Source organism: Malurus melanocephalus, unplaced genomic scaffold (genome assembly GCF_030028575.1).
Source record: "Malurus melanocephalus ecotype Western Australia unplaced genomic scaffold, MMel_1.1 scaffold_86, whole genome shotgun sequence".
Lineage (NCBI taxonomy): Eukaryota > Metazoa > Chordata > Aves > Passeriformes > Maluridae > Malurus > Malurus melanocephalus.
In genome coordinates this window covers 2100750-2116963 of record NW_026623318.1, presented here as the reverse complement: position 1 = coordinate 2116963, position 16214 = coordinate 2100750, and the positions used below count along the sequence as shown (strand labels likewise).

The following is a 16214-nucleotide window of genomic DNA, read 5'->3' as shown; positions in this document are numbered from 1 at the left end:
AAGATTGCAAGAGTGTTACTTTCAAGAAGTAAATGTAATTGAATGAGCTCCCACTAYGAGTTTGATGGAGCAGCTGCTTTTYTCTTAAAGTGCTTTGCTTTCTTGGCCARTTAGATTTAGGAGCTTATTTTTTGGCACTTCCAGATTTTTAGAATTGTCCAACTGTGTTCCTTCTCCACGTTTAAATGTCTTTTGGGRAGTACTTGCAGTCCAAGAGTGAAATGTTTCCTTCAAGCCCTAAAGACAGCGGTGCAAATGAGTGTCATGGAGAAGAAGATGGGTTTTGATGGCTTTGTTATTGGGTGGAAGATAGGAAGTGGAGCATGTGCATAGCAGTTTTCCCAGAAGAGGTGGTAACTAATGGTGTTCCAGCCTGGGAGTTGTGTTAGCTGGCCTATTCACAAGTGATTTGGAAAGAGGGCTCGGGTAGCAGTGCTGGGGTTTGTAGCTGATWGAAAACTGCTTTAAAACCTTCCTCTCTGGCAGAGATCTCAGGAGGAATGGGGAGAGGAAATGCAGGTAACACTGACTGTGCAAAGGCATGGAGGAGAGGGAGCAGGGACTAAACATGCCCAGTGGTGGGCTCAGAATTCCCTGCTGGGGCAGGAGGTGCAGGGTTGGAGATGGGAGGATTTTTAATAAAAATGCCAGCCGCAAGTCTGGTCAAAAAACCAARTGAGGTGTTGGGAACTCTCAGTAAAGAACTTTATTGGGGTATGCCCACGTCTCGTTACTTGCACCCACATTGATGTCGAGTTATGGATGTTCCTTTATTTCCTTTGGCATCAGCCCTGCTTTTAGCAAGAGCTTGGGCTGCACACCTGTAGAATTCCTTCTAGCAAAATGGGGATTCTCTAATCTCAAAAATATATGGGAAAACAGGGGATGTCTGAAAGGAGAGCATGAACTGGAGAAGTAGAACAGAGCAGCCAAGAAGGAGAGTGTCTTAGAGGTTGGGGCTGAGCTGGTGGTGGTTAGGTGTGGAAAGTCAGTTCCTGAATTGGTGGTTAAACTGACCCCACCAAGCTCTGCTCCTGCTCTTGCAGCCTCTTCTGGAAGTCCGGTCCCAGTAGTGGGAGGCTCCTCTTTCTCCCCATTTTGGGTTGGTTATAGACACAGAAGTCTCCTCTGTGTCTGGAGCTTGATTCCTGCTGGTTCCCTGAACCTCTGGGCCACATCCTTGAGTCTCCCCTTCCTTATCCTCCTGTCTCCCAGCACTGCCCTGGAAACCTGCTGCTTCCCAGCTGCCTGTGATCTCCTGCAAGTAATGCTAGAAGTACATGTTGATGTTGTATGATGTGGCAGTAGTACTTAAGAGATGTTTGTATGTTGTTTGGAATAACAGATTTAAAACACACCTGACTAATTAGGTGTCTTAGAATTAAACTGTRAATTATCCGGGCTATTGGCTGAGCCACCAGTGTAAATAGATTTAAACTGTGGTTTATGAATTTACAGGACAAGGTGCTATTATGAGGCTATTAAACACAATATCCAGATGCATCTGCTGGCTCAGGTCTCCAGAGAAGACAGGAAATCCTTCTCTGGTCCTGCAGTTGTTCTGTACCTGTCTGTTTTGTAGGCTGTGTCCCAAGGTGGGATCAGGGATGTATGTTGGACCTGAGGAAGCCGTCCTTTGATCCAGTGCATCTTTTCTTACTGTTGAGGGTTTCTTTTCTCTGTTAAGATGTAATGTGTAGGGAAGAAGTATTTATGTGAAAAATCCAAATTATAAGTAAATTCAAACACTCAAAATGGCAGAGGAATCCTGTGTAATGTGATTTTGTAAACAAGGAGCTGACTCTGAGCATCGCATTTCAGTTCAGAGGCAGTTCTTGCCAAACTTGAGAGACTTCACTTGGCTTTTCTTAAAGCCTGAGAGCACCTTTGGACTTGTGGAGGGAACAAGTAATAAACTGAAATGCCTAAAACAGACATGTCACAGTGAAATAAAAATACGTGATGCTCCTAAATCCTTAGGGAGCAGCTACAAGGGTTTTGTGTTACTCTGAGACCACAGAGAACTTTTTCCAGGTCAGAAATGTTATTTTTAGAACTGCTTAAAAACCCAGACTTTCTGTCTCACGTAATATTTCAAGGCATCATTTATTTTTTGAGTTGGAAGGAGAAAAACTGCTTCTGACACATTTTGTAGAATGGAAAATTTTGGAAAGTGCAGTGCAGTTGTCTGTTTTGGTGCATCTTACCTACAAAAAACTGAGAGGAGGGAAAGGAGCAATTGCAATCACCTGGGAATTGATCTGCCTACAACCTGGGGGAATGTGGGGTTGTGTAAGGACAGGCAGGAATCAGCAGTATTTTGTAAGGGGAAGTTCTAGAAGTGGTAAAAAGAGAATGTGGGAAAATATGTATGATTCTCTAGCAGGACTGTGTCCTTCCCTCTCCACAGTATTTCCCCAAGGCTTCTTGGCACCTCATCTTGCTGAGATGTAGCTTTCTTGTCCTCAGCGTTTATTTGCCTAGAGCAAATCATTCCTGTAGGACCTGGGGGGGGGAAAGTGTGTGGGTTTCCCACATCAAAAGAGAGCTCTGCAGCATGGGCCAAGGTGATCTTGGCCCATCCTAATGCCTGGAGGAGGCAAGGTCTGGAGGGACAATTGGTAGTCCTGCCTGGAAAGGTGAGAATGTCAGAGTAAGGTTTTGGGAGCTTGCTGAAATCTCTGGAGTGGTGGACAAAATTGGGAGAGCAATTCCTTATGGAGACATGATTTTAATGCTCCAAAAACGTTGCAAAGCCTTTTGAATCTTTTAAAGGCTTATTTATCTCTGACTTACCTCRTCTGATCTTGTGCAAGGCTGGGAGAGGATATTGAAGTTCAAACCCAGCATTTTAGGGTTAAGTCCTAATGGAGTTTGYAGTCAGCTTCCTCAAAGATAATGAGCCTCAGCTTTTCAAAGATAACTAGAGGTGTGAAGCTGCCAGTTTCCAGTGCCTGTTCCTGGGCAGGACATTTAAAAGCAATGCTTTAGCTTCTTGGTGTTTGGGAAAAGATGCATCAAAGGTGAATCCTCTTTGCAACCTCARTGTTTCAAGAGGGGTTTGTTCCTCACCTTGTTCTCTCCTGGCAGGCCCGGGTGAAGGATCTGGAAGACCAGTGTCGCAGTCAAACAGAGCAGTTCAGCCTCCTGTCCCAGGAACTCCAACAATTCCGGCTTCAAACAGGAAAAATCGACCTTCTCACCTCCACCCTGGTGACTTCAGAGCTGCCCCTTGCTCTGTGCAGCTCCACCCCACAGCCCCGCTGGGAGAAGGGTAATTGCTGGACATGCCTGAGAAGGCTTTCACAGATGATTTGATATTTAAGTAATTGAAAAAGGCTAAGGGAGATAATGCAAATGTCTTTTTTGGCATCTCTGTTTAATTTGGATAATTTTGGCATCTCTGTTTCTATTGTAAATACTTTTGGTTCATGTTGTAAAGAGAACTTGGCATTTCTGTGGCCAAGGAGAGCCCAGGTTGTCTGATCTGTTGAACGGGGCACGTTTGTTGAGACTTGGGCTGCTTCCTGTGTTGCTCATTGCTGATACTGTATCCTGCCTGTGGCTGTAGCTAATGGATAGCTGATTTTATTGCAGAATCAGCTGTACCTGCATCACTCCCCCATCAGAGCACGAAGAAGGTTCATAATGAAGGGAGTGATGAGCTGGAGCTGTCGCAGCGGGGGGCAGACACCACCATGGGCTCCCCAGCTGCTCCCACCAGTGCTCAGAAACAATCCAAGAAAGGGGAATCTCTGTCCAGCTCTTCAAAATCAGAATCCATGCAGAACAGCCCAAAATCCTGCCCRACTCCAGAGGTCAGTATGGGACTCCCCTCTGCTGCTTGTGCTTTCCAGCCAGAAGGGAGTAAGTGCATTGCTGAGAGCACCAGTAAAGTTGAGCTTATTCCCCAGTAAGATCACATGCATTCACCAGTAATGTTGCATTAATTCCCTTCTGGCTTAAGAAAATGGGAAAAATTAAAAAAGGTGTAGGAAAATACTGGAATTACCTTGGATGCCATGTCTGTAATGCTTATTTTAATATATTGCTGTATTCCAGGAAGGAAACAACTGGTTAAACAGCACCTGGGAGCTTGGAGAAGGAGTGGGGATGGGAAGTGTGAGATAGCTCTTGCTGARCTTCCTTGTGGCATCTCAGCTGCTGTTAAAATTCATAAAGGCTACCAAATGGAATGTTTAGCTTGGGAAAAACTGTGTCCAGACTGTTTTTGGCCTTGAGCTGTGGATGAGGAACTCAAACTTCTTGTTCAGTGTTTTTAGTTATTAAGATTTTACTTGGTGAAAGAAACCATGAGAAGATGCTGAGTTTGTGCTAAGAGGGTTGGAACTAACAGGTTTTGCTTGTTTGTGTCAGCAAGATCTCCACAATGGTTGTTGCTTCTCCTGCCCAGGAGTCCTTTCACAGTGGTGTAGGGTTCACTTGAGCAGGGGTTGATGCTCTCTGCTGTGCATCACTTGAGGGGACAGTTTAGAGCAGAGCAGTGCTGTGAGCAGGGCTGTGTGTGATGGCCTGGGGGGGCATATTTTGCTCTTTTGGGGTTTCCTGAGCACTAAAACCACTGAAGTGCTGAGGTGCCCAGGTCAGGACACCCACAACAAAGGGCTGCTGCAGTGCCAGGCAGAGCCTTCCACTGTGTAAAAGCTTTGGGATGTGTCRTGTTCAGAGACAAAGTGAAGGTCACACCTGGGAAGGAACAGGTATGGAACTGTTAGCAATTCTGCAGCAGGAAAAATGCCTACTTTTTAGTGCRAGAGGAAGCTTGGAAGCCACCATGCCTCCCTGGAGAGATAGGTGTCTGCAGAGATCAGTGTGGGATCCTTGGAAAAGARCCAGTGTCTGGAGTGTTTGGCTTCCACAAAACATAGTTGTGGGAACATGCCAGGCTACTAAAAGCCCCTACATTTGAGTGTTGCAGGTGTTTGTTCTTCAAGGGCAGGATTGCATTGCAAGGAGTAAAGTACCTTGAAAAGATGCTCTGAAGTCTTTCTGAGACTAACTCTCGCACTTCATGTATTAGAAAAAATGCTTTGTGTTCTGTGCCTTCAATGGATCTACATGAAAAATATATTTGCCTTGAGGTCTGCTTTGAAAAGGCAGTTTGAATTGGTTCATTGGCACAATTTTAGACCAACTCCAGGAAGTGCCTTGCCTCAAAAAGTAGGGTTGTGTTATAGAACCCATTGCTATTGGATGTAAAATCCCAATTTCACTGGGATCAGAAAAACTGAGAGGAATTTCTCAAAGGTGCTTTGTCAGTAGGCACCAAATGCCTTGAGGGCGCAGCCTYCAGCTTACAAAGTGCAGAATGAGCTGCTGGCTGGAAAGGGAAAGGCTGTAGCAGGAAGGGGGACGTCCTGCCCTGGCTCTTGTACTTTTCCATTCAGCATGTGCTGCTAGCAGAACCAGCTAAAACCAAAAGTTCCAACAAAAGCTGTCTGAAGTACATAAACTTCATAAGAAAATTTACAGGTGTTGAAGAGGACAATGGCAGTTAAAAACCTTAAGATCCAACAGAGCTCCTTTCTTCATGTTGACATTTGTGTTGTACACAGGAACAACTAYGATTTAGAGGCAGCAAGAAATTAATGTACTGAATTATGGGAGTGTAGGGTGGAGGAGATCTCCAAAGCCTCTAATCCAGTCTCCTGCTCCCGTGGGACTGTCACCAGACCTAGATCAGTGTGGCTGTGGCTCTGCTGGGCTGAGGCTGCAGGTTCTTCAAGAATGGAGATCCCCCAGTGCAGTAGGAACTGTTCCCAAGCTGCATCACCCACCCAGGCAAGGAGTTTTTCCCCATATCTGACTGGAAGCCCTGAAGCTCCAACATGGGACTCTTGCCTCTTGTTACTAGTTTCTCACCTAAAACATCGTTCTTATAGATGGTCTTTAGCCCAGGAGACTGACACACCAGCCAYGAGATTAGAGGATCTGTTCACTATGCACAAACACTTTGAGTGTTCCTTTATCTTTAACATTTTTAGGTGGACACTGCAAGTGAAATGGAAGAACTGGATGTTGACAGCATCTCCCTCATGCCAGAGCCAGGCAGYCAAGGCCCTGCAAAGCTCCAGGTGTTCTTAGCTCGATACAGGTACTGAGTGGTCATTATTTGTGCTCTGTGAAGTTACACAGGTTCCCTACTTGACACTCCTCTCTGGGATTCACCATTGTTAGGAGTGGTTAATACTGGGTTAGACTTTGTRTCTTATTTATCCATGGGATTTTCACACTGGGAGAACCGGGGGTGTCTAGCCTGAAGAGGAGAAAGCCCTGGGGAGACTTAGAGCTCCTTCCAGTGCCCARAGGGGCTCCAGGAGAATGGCTTCCCAGTGCCAGAGGGCAGGGATGGATGGGATACTGGGAAGGAATTGTTCCCTGGGAGGGTGGCGGGGCCCTGGCASAGGGTGCCCAGAGCAGCTGTGGCTGYCCCTGSATCCCTGGCAGTGCCCAAGGCCAGRCTGGACACTGGGGCTTGGAGCAGCCTGGGATAGTGGAAAGTGTCACTGCCCATGGCAGGGGGTGGAATGGGATGCACTTTTAGGTCCCTTCCAACTCAAACCATTGCATGATTGAATTATTTGAGACCTGTTACTTCGTGCACAATCCAGGCTTAGCTCAACAAAAGCACATTAGGCTCAACAGCTCTTCAATAAACAGCACTGTGTGAAACTTCCAATACTGTCTTCTGTTGAGAATTAGTTTGACTTGACATGTTTGTTGAAATGTCATTTTTTTTTCAGAAAAGTACAAGAAATTTTCTCCAAGAAATCTTATTCCAGCAATTAAGAAAATTTCAGCTTAGAATTCCTGAAATTTTTGGCCAAAATCTTTCTGGTGGTAATTTTTCGAGGACAAAAAAATGTGCACAGAACAAAGCCAGATTTTTTTTTTCGTAACAGTGTTCACTGAGTGATCATGGTGAAGCCAAAATTGCTACAGTTCACAGAGTGTTACCCATCTTTCAGCTTTTACATTGGGGCTTGGGAGGAAGAGAACTGGGATGRTTCAGTGCTTTTGAGGAGTTCATCAAATGTGGTCAGTGTCTTCATGTCAGTCTTGGGCCCATAAGGTCTCAGTCAGATCACAGAGAGATAAACATTGCTTTGGCATGATGAAATCCCTTTTAAGGSGTAAAGAGCAGGAATTGGTGTTTGGAAAGATAAAGGCTTTTCATGAGGCATTTTCCTGTGAAATGAGACCCTCTGATAGTTTGAGGATTCCTGGGTAGGCAGGTTAGAACTGCCTGGAGTCCAAGCCATATCACCAATGTATTCCTAATTTTCTTGCTAGTGAAGTTTTGAGAGGGCTGTTTAAAATGTGGGGTTAGAGCAGGAGGAAACACCACAACATCTCTGTGCAGATTCTTCCAGTGTTTGTTCAACCTCAAAGTGAAGAAGTTTTTCCTCAGATTCAGGTGGAATTTCCTGTTCTTTTGTGCCCATTGYCCCTTGTCCTGTTGCTGGGCATCAGTGGAAGGAGTCTGGCCCCCTYCTCTTGACACCCACCCTAAGTATACCTGTGCATTGAGAAAATCCCCTTTYTCTTGGCTCTTCAGGYTGAACAGCTCCCTCAGCCTRTCCTCAGAGAGAGATGCTCCAGTCCCCTCAGCATCCTCATACCCCTATTCCTTAGGATGTCACAAGGCATCTATTCTGCTCCTCAGAAATTATCTGTTATTAAATATTATTATATGTAAACTACAGTCTTGACCTTTGTCTATGGAATTTGCTGCTTGCCAAAGTGGATGCATTCCCAGTGAATTGAAAGCTTATCAACATCACAGCTGCAGTGTGTTGCTGGAAAGTTCCTATGTAAATTAAGTCTTCCAATTGTGAATATTTCAGCTACAATCCTTTTGATGGACCTAATGAAAATCCAGAGGCAGAGCTTCCACTGACTGCTGGAGAATATATTTACATCTATGGAGACATGGATGAAGATGGCTTCTTTGAAGGTATGTTTTAGCAAAATGAAATGTGTTTGAACTGCTGTGGAGGGTTGATCTCTGTCCAGAGAGAGGAATTTARTGAATCTTGAAACCTCAAGGTAAAGGTTTTCTGCCCAAAGTTAGTTTGTTAGAAGGAAGAGCAGATTCTGTTGGAAAAGGCTTTATTTATGTCATGATTAAATGAAGTATAAACCATGAGATCCTGGTCCAGCAATTTCAGTGGAAATTTTGCTGTTGCTTTCAGCAAGCTCCAGATCTCATCTGCTATGGTTTCAACCCTCATATGGTTCCTCCCTCACCATGGAGAGGAACATGTTCAGCCCCTTCTGCAGATGGGCTATTTCCCTCTTTCCAGTGACTGTAGTGAGCCAGGGACTACAACAGATAATGAGCTCCATTGCCTCGTGCTCTTTTGGCAGRGAGGGGATAAAATAATCAACCTGAACTACTGTTGTGACCCTCACTGGTTTCACAGTGTTTTGGCCCCTTTGCAAACATGATCCTGATTGATTTAAGAGGTGGATGGAATTGAAACCAAKATATGTGGGCTGTAAATATGTGCTGAGGTTTCTTTGTGGAGCCACTTGCTTAAGGAGTGATGGCTCCTGACTTCTGAGGTGCTTTGCAAGAGCTGAGACAAATGCATGYGTGTTGCACTGCTTGCTCTGTGACTGCTCTGCCTCATTTTTCTTTCTATTCCCAAGCTTCTCATTTGATTGTTTATTTTTTTTTTAATTAAGAAGGTTATTCTTTATTAACCTTTCCTGCTTTCCCTGCTTTCAGTTGATATGTTGTAGGTAGAGTTTGGAAGGGGAGGCAGTGCAGTCCATATATGCTGCTCGTTTGTGGTTTGATGGATCTGCACGGACCAAGTGCTGTGCATCTGTTGTCGCCACAAGTCATTTTGGGACACCTTTAGTACAGAAGTTAACTTAGGASAGGAGGGAGCTAAAAGAAAGGCCAGAGCTAAATATAAAAATGGAACGATGGACTTTGTTGATGAAATACTTCAAACCCCAAATCTGTGTGACTGGGAGAAGACATAAAATCATCTATCTGCATAGTTTGGGAAAGCTAAAAGAGTTAGTGAGAGAGCTGTGATGAGGAAGAATGGGATCACGAAGAAGGAGAAACCCTTTAGCTAATTACACAAACCAACTTTCTATTTAGTTGGCTCTAAAATGTGTGGAGCAGTGAGTCCCCTTACTGTAGTCGTTGKGACCTAACAAGAGAAGCCCTAGGAAATAAGGAGACATTGCCAGGAATAACCTTCTTGAGGTTTTTTCCACTCCTGACTGCAGAGCAGTTGTACCCTGGCATAGATGTTGTCTCATAGTCCTCACAGCTGGGTTAGAAGGCTCAATGGCAGAAGCAGTGGTAACAGGTGTCCTGTTTTTTGTTTAGGGGAGCTGATGGATGGCCGGCGTGGGCTGGTCCCCTCCAATTTTGTTGAGCGAGTTTCAGATGATGACCTCATGACGTTTCTGCCTCCGGAACTGAATGATCTCACMCATAGCTCATACCAGGAGAAAAGTTTGGTCAGTGCAAGCACCAGCAGTGGAGATAAGAGTGAGTTCTCCATTGAAGAGAGTAGCATCAGCCCGTTGGCCAGTAGAGCAGAAGGAGACCAGGAGGAACCCGTTAGTCACACAGCAGTGCCTTACCCAAGAAAACTGACTCTGATCAAGCAGCTTGCCAGAAGCATAGTTGTAGGCTGGGAACCACCTCTTTTGCCATCTGGCTGCCCAGACATACAAAGCTACAACATCTATGTGGATGAAGAGCTACGTCAGAATGTGAAGAGTGGCCTTCAGACCAAAGCAGTGATAGAAAAGCTGGATTTACACAGCAGGGCTTACCGCGTGTCTGTGCAGACAGTGACGGAGCACGGCAGCTCTGACAAACTGCGCTGCACTTTCTTTGTGGGGCAGGATTTTGGCATGGCACCAACAATGCTGAAAGTCAGAAACGTCACAGCCACATCGGCAGAGGTCACATGGCTTCCCTGCAACAGCAACTACAGCCACGGGGTGTATCTCAACGGGCAGGARTGTGATGTGACCAAGCCGGGCGTGTACTGGTACACCTTCCGCAACCTGCAGCCCAGCACCCAGTATGTGGCCAAGCTGGAGGCCCGGCCCATGAAAACGCCCTGGGAAGAGGTGCCTGAGGGGCAGGAGCAGGACTCAGCCGTCATACACTTCACTACCCCTCTAGCAGGTACCAGAAGCCTCTGCACATGGAGAGGCTGCACTCAGCTGGCCCTTTGCTGGGAAGCCATGTGGCAAAGGGAAGCAAGGTCGGTTAGGTCCCCAAAGCCTGAGGTGCTGCACTGTTTTGTCTTGATGTTTTTCTTCCTTTATTTTAAAATTTGATTATCCCTTTTGCTTTCATTTGCTCTGGGAAGACATCCTCTGTGCTGGTTGGAGCAGCATGCCTCCTGGGCGGGGAAGAGCTGGTTTGCCATGACCTTGCTCCAGGGGTTGCTGCATTTTGGCCTCAGCTGCTTTTGCAAAGTTCTGTTTTCTGTGCATTAAAGCTTTCACAGAACAAGGACAGCTTACTTCCTGTGGTTCTATCTGTCACTCCCCAGGACTGGCCTGGCTGTTGTAGTTCAGTTCTGCAGGGGCAAGTCTGGYTGGGAGTTTGCCCTTTGATTCTAACCAGGGTTGAGCTTTATTCTGTAGCCTGATAAGCAAGAAGAAATTGTGTTTGGTCTCTCACAGGCACACCTGATGCYCCTTTGGATGTCCAGGTAGAAGCTGGTCCCTCTCCAGGTATCCTGGTTATCAGCTGGTTACCTGTCACCATTGATGCTGAGGGATCCTCTAATGGGGTCCGTGTCACCGGATATGCCGTGTACGCGGATGGACAGAAGGTATTTGGTGTTCAGGGTGGGCTGGGGCTGCTGCAGGGGTAGCATGAAGTGTCCAACCTTAAGCCATGGGAAGCTGGATCCAGTAGGGTGTCCTGAGGAGACCGTGACGGTGCTTGGCCTGGAAAGGAGTGATGTCAGAGGAGGGACATTGCTTGGGCTGTGTGGTGTACACCATGAAAGACATCTGTCCGAATTTTGGATATGCTCCTGGAGCAGGATCCTTCAGCAGCAAAATGGGACAATCAGCCTCCTCTGATCAGCCCACACACTGGCCTGATCCTTTAGGAACCAATGAGTCCCAGGGCATGGATAGAGCACAACCACAAACAGCCACCAGCTGGAGCTTTCTGTGGAATGTGAGAAGTGAGGTGTAGTGATCCATCACAAAGTTGCCCCCCTTCAGCATGGGCAGAAGGGCAGGGGGGCATTATGCCCCAGCTTTAGAGGGATGGGGAGCTGCTGGAGCGAGTCCAGAGGAGGTCATGGAGATGCTCTGAGGGCTGGAGCCCCTCTGCTCTGGGGCCAGGCTGGGAGAGCTGTGGGTGTTCACCTAGAGAAGGACCCAGGGAGACCTTCCAGTCCCTTCCAGTGCCTAAAGAGGCTCAGAAGGAGCCGGAGAGGGACTGGGGACAAGGGCTGGAAGGACAGGACACAGGGAATGGCTTCCCACTGCCAGAGGGCAGGGTTAGATTGAATATGGGAAGGAATCTTTCCCAGTGAGGATGCTGAGGCCCTGGCACAGGGTGCCCAGAGAAGCTGTGAYTACCCCTGGATCCCTGGCAGTGTCCAAGGCCAAGCTGGACAGGGCTTGGAGCAGCYTGGGATAGTGGAAGGTGTCCCTCCCCATGGAGGGGGTGGAATGAGATGKTTTTTAAGGTCCCTTCCAACCCAAACCATTTCATGATTCTAACATACACACAGGCTAGGGTTCAGTGCTTTTACTGCTACAGGACGTCCAAGGACATGCTGTATTGAAAGTGCTCTGTGGTCTTGTGCACACATGATGTTGTTTGAAGGAGCACAGTGCAATACGGAATGATGCTGTGTTGGATAATGGSTCTTTTGTTGTGGAAATGATTTTTCCTTTACACAGGTCAAAAAAAGGAGGAGTCTGGGAAGGTAGTCAGAAGAGCAGCCAAAAAAGGGAAAAGCTCTTTAAAGCTTAGGAAACAAGGAGAGTTAAAATCTGGAGTAGGTGTGAATGTATTTGTATTTTGTAGACTATTCAATTTCCCAAATGGTATTGTAGCAATTTCTSTTTAGCTGTTCATTCTTCCCATATACTGTGCAGAAGGGTGGGAATTCTGCACAGCTGCTCTCCAGAGCTTTGGAGTCTGTCTTAATTTTGGCTTGGGAATTGTTCTTCTCKGAAGGGCTGAGCGGTGCACAATAAATAATTCCTTCCTGTTGTTTTGCTTRCAGGTGATAGAAGTTACTTCTCCAACAGCTGGGAGTGTCCTGGTGGACTTGTCCCAGCTTCAGATGTTCCAGGTGTGCCGTGAGGTTTCTGTGAGGACGATGTCTCAGTATGGGGAGTCTGTGGACTCAGTTCCAGCCCAGATTTCCTCAGTCCTGCTGCAATCTTGCCACTGCACTTCCCCTGTCTGCACCACTGTCCCCTCCAGAGTGCCCCGGGGTGTCTCCAGGGCCTCACTGCCTGCCCGCAGCCCACAGCACATGTCCACGCTCCTGCTCCGACAGAAAATTCCTTCTGAGAGCTCAGATGCCAAATCAGCTGATCCTTCCTCCAGCCCCTGCGGCTCAGCACAGACCCTGCCAGAGAAAGCCTCTTCCCCATCACGCCTCCCTGCCCCCGGTGCTTCCTTGGGGCAGGCTCTGGGCACTTCCTCACASGGGTCAGACACTGTGGGAGACAAGAAATGCCTGAGTGTGGCACCCCAGCAGGCTGGCATGGTGCTCCCAGGGCAGAGCATGGAGCCCAGCCCTTCCTGGGAGCTGGGACTGCAACAGCCGAGTGATGGGACAGAGATGCAGGTAAGCTCTTACATATCCTGCCCAGTGCCARGTGTCCAGGAAAGGGGAATGGATCGTTTTGGGGAGTGGAACAAGATGCCACTGAGCATTTTTTCTGTGACCTACTGTTGCCTCTGGGCCATCATCCAGTGGTGRCAAACTGTCAGGGAATTTTGGCTGCTGTTTACCTGGAAGATGCAGCTCATCTCTTGATTCTGTGTGCAAGCAGATGAGGAACAGAGTGAGGAAGGGTAGAATTTACAGGGTTAAGGGGTTAAAAGGATGTTCCTATGTTAGTCTGGGTGTGCTTTCTGACCTGAAGGGACATTCTCCGATCTGGTGGGTTTGCACAAGACAGTGGTAGTTTGCACAAGTTCGAGCACTTTAGTGGATGGCAGAGTGAGGCAGCCATGGCTTCAGAATGGCAAACTTGACACTGGGTGTTTGGAATTCCCAGTGGGTGAATGAAATTCCCAGTGGAATTTCAGTAGGGTGGGTGAATGCTTTCGGAACTCTTCTAGGGCAATGGTGAGGATGTCTGAAAGTCATATAAGACAGGTAAATKATTGTTCTGTGATTGGAAGTAGGCCCTCCTGGTGTGGGATGTATTACATCAGGAAAATTGATCTGTTTCCCATTTTGACCTTTGACATCAGAACTCAGGGCAATGCTTTAAACTGTTAAATTCAGTATAACTTTTAATCGTGGCAGTGTGGCTTTGCAAAGGCTCAGAGTTGGGTTGAGATTTCTAAGAATTGCTGGAGCAACAGCAGCTTGGTGGGCACAAGCTGAAAGGCCCACATGCCTTATCCTCCTTGTTTCTGGAGCTCCATTCCTCCATCTTCCAGAGGTTGTCTTGAGCTGGCTGGAATACAGATGAAGATTTTCTTTAATTCTGACTAGGTGACCTAATCAGGACCTTGTTGTACTCTCTGTGTGTATTATTCTTCATTAAGTCCCCTTCATACCCCTTACACTCCACAAAGTGCTGGAGTGATATCTTCATCTCCAGCTCAACCCAACATGCTGGGGGGTGTCTAGGACATTCCTCTGGCAGMTGAGAGTGGGAAATGACCTTGTTGAACAGCTTGGGCTCTTGTTGCTCCTCTGAAACTCATTACTGGACTACCCGTGGGAGCCTTTCCTGGGCTACAGCACTGGGAGCACCATGTGTCCATGAAGGGGTTTGCTCCAGGGCTGGCCAACATTCCCAGCTGCAAATTGCCTGCCAAAATATTCATATGCCCACAGCACAGAACACATCAGAGGGTCACAGAGTTTGGGGCGACAGGACTCCCTTTTGGTGCATAAGCACTCTGAGATACCTCCCTTTGATTTCWCTGTTTGGTTTGTTTCCCAGATGGAGCAATCCAGAACCAAAGCGTCAGAGCTGGAAAGCCCCTCTGACCGGGGGGTGAAGCTCCAAACAGAGAGCTGCCACGTGTGCTCTGTGGAGGAGACACCCAAAGGTCCCAGTGCTGACACGGAGAGAGAGGCAGAGGAGAAGCACCTGAGCCCAGAGCCTCCATCCTCCCCCAGCCAGGCTGAGGGGACACRGGACACCTTCCAAGATGGAAACATGGGTGGGAGCAGCTGCCAGGAGTTCCTGAGGTTGTCTCCTGGCAAGGAGGTGATGAACGAAATGTCCAGAGTGAAAAGAGAGGTTTGTTTAACCTTGGTTGAATGTGTGTGCCYATGGAGGGATGTGGATTGTACTTGATATCCTGAGTTTTCCAGCCTTGGGCAGTGCTGTTCTGCARGCTGTAAAGTGCAGCTGACAGTTGTTCATGTGTATCTGCACATGCTTTGGGTTCTGCCCACTTTCTTTCCTGCCACACTTGAGCCGTGTGTGTGCTCAGAGAAAGGAAAAATGCTCCTTTGCTGCTGAAATAGAGCCTGGGAGAACTGAGATAATCTGTTTTGCTTYTCAACAGCAAGAAGAAAAGCAGTCGGAAACAGGCCGCCGACAGTCGACCCTTTTCACGGAGCACAACCGGAGTTCTGACCTTTCWGATATTTTGGAAGAGGAGGAAGAAGATGAGCTGTCTTCAGAAGCTTTGGAAGAGAAGAAATGGGACCAGAGAGAGCTGTGTTCCCAGGAGAATGGGGAAAAGGTAACTTGTCCCAGGTGCCGCTTGYGGGGAGCGCCAGTGCAGCCATCCCATGCCATCAGCTTACAGGAAGAGGGGCTGGACTGAACCTTTCCCAAGGTCCTGCTGCTCTGCTTTTACTCCCAGTGTTGGCTCAAGGTAGTGAAAGCACAAATTCTTTGGGACAGGGAGGGGTGTTTGTTTGTAATGAATGGAGCCAGGGTTTAATTAGTTGGAAAAACACACAGTGTGATGTGATGTTAAAAATCCAGGGTTAAAATCAATGCTATTGATTGAGTTCTTAACACAGATGTAAACAGGGAACAATCAATGCTCTCAGGCACAGGGTGGGATTGTTGGGGTGTCCTGTRCAGGAGCAGGAGCTGGATTGGGTCCTTGTGGGTCYCTTCCAGCTCAGGATATTCCATGATTCTGTGATTATTTGGCTTAGGCCTTGGTGCTCTCTGTAGCCAGGGATGGCATGTAGGAGCAGAGCTGTGGCTTTGCAGTTCAGCTGCTGCAAGGGAGGAAATCCTGACTGAGCTGAGCTGTGAGTGACCAGGTTAATTTGTGCTCAAAGAGCTCAGTCTGGTCTGAGTGCACCTGTGGGAATGTGCTGCTGACTGCTTGGCCCGGAGATGGTGTGTAACCATACAGATTAAAGCAGTTGGGATGAATGTCCATGAGGGAAAGCACTGAGGGTGAGAGATTGGGAAATTAGATTTGCAGGAAAAGTCATCTGGATAGCCTTGCCTGGATAGCAAGAAAGCACCCTCTTTTTGGTTTTTTGTGTGACCAAAGAAATCTGTAGTTGATGGTGCCCTGTGTGGCTGCTAGTCTGCAGGGATGGGGCTGGTGAACACTAAGTGGTAGCAGACAGTGTCATGACTCTGGAGTAAATTTTGTGCAGCTCCTTTTTCTACTTCTGAAGGGGCTTCTGCTTCCCAAGTGAGGGATTGGACCTTCAGTGCAGCACATCAGGAGCCCTGGGACAGCTTGGTGGCTGGAGGGGCTGGGRCTGCCTCTGAAGGTTTTGGAAGGGCTTCAGTTATTTGGATTGGACTGAGAAAAAATGGAAGAAAAACAAGTTTTCCTGGAAGGAGAAAAACAGAAATAAGAGCAATCAAGAACACTATTCTTCTTTTTTTCCTGAATATTTTATTTGTCTTAATGTTTTTGTTTGGTTCAATTTTTTTTCTGAAAAGAAACACCAAAACCTGCTCATGTCCTGTTGAGCTGAAGGAAGTGATGCTTCTTGACTGGATAAAGTGATTGTTTTCTGCTCTGGCAGTGACAGACT

General features: G+C 47.3%; 1 protein-coding gene across 7 annotated transcripts in view; it reads left to right on the top strand.

Annotated features, from left to right (window-relative positions):
- TSPOAP1 (TSPO associated protein 1) overlaps positions 1 to 16214 on the top strand; it is a 54118-nt gene that overhangs the window by 18412 nt on the left and 19492 nt on the right. For 6 of the 7 annotated variants that reach the window (XM_057367939.1, XM_057367940.1, XM_057367942.1 and 3 more), the window contains 9 exons: positions 3091 to 3274; positions 3598 to 3818; positions 6006 to 6115; positions 7869 to 7978; positions 9377 to 10192; positions 10699 to 10850; positions 12273 to 12845; positions 14185 to 14487; positions 14759 to 14938. In XM_057367939.1, coding sequence (XP_057223922.1) covers positions 3091 to 3274; positions 3598 to 3818; positions 6006 to 6115; positions 7869 to 7978; positions 9377 to 10192; positions 10699 to 10850; positions 12273 to 12845; positions 14185 to 14487; positions 14759 to 14938 — 2649 coding nt within the window. The remainder of the gene's footprint in view (positions 1 to 3090; positions 3275 to 3597; positions 3819 to 6005; positions 6116 to 7868; positions 7979 to 9376; positions 10193 to 10698; positions 10851 to 12272; positions 12846 to 14184; positions 14488 to 14758; positions 14939 to 16214) is intronic. The other variant, XM_057367944.1, reaches the window with a different exon arrangement.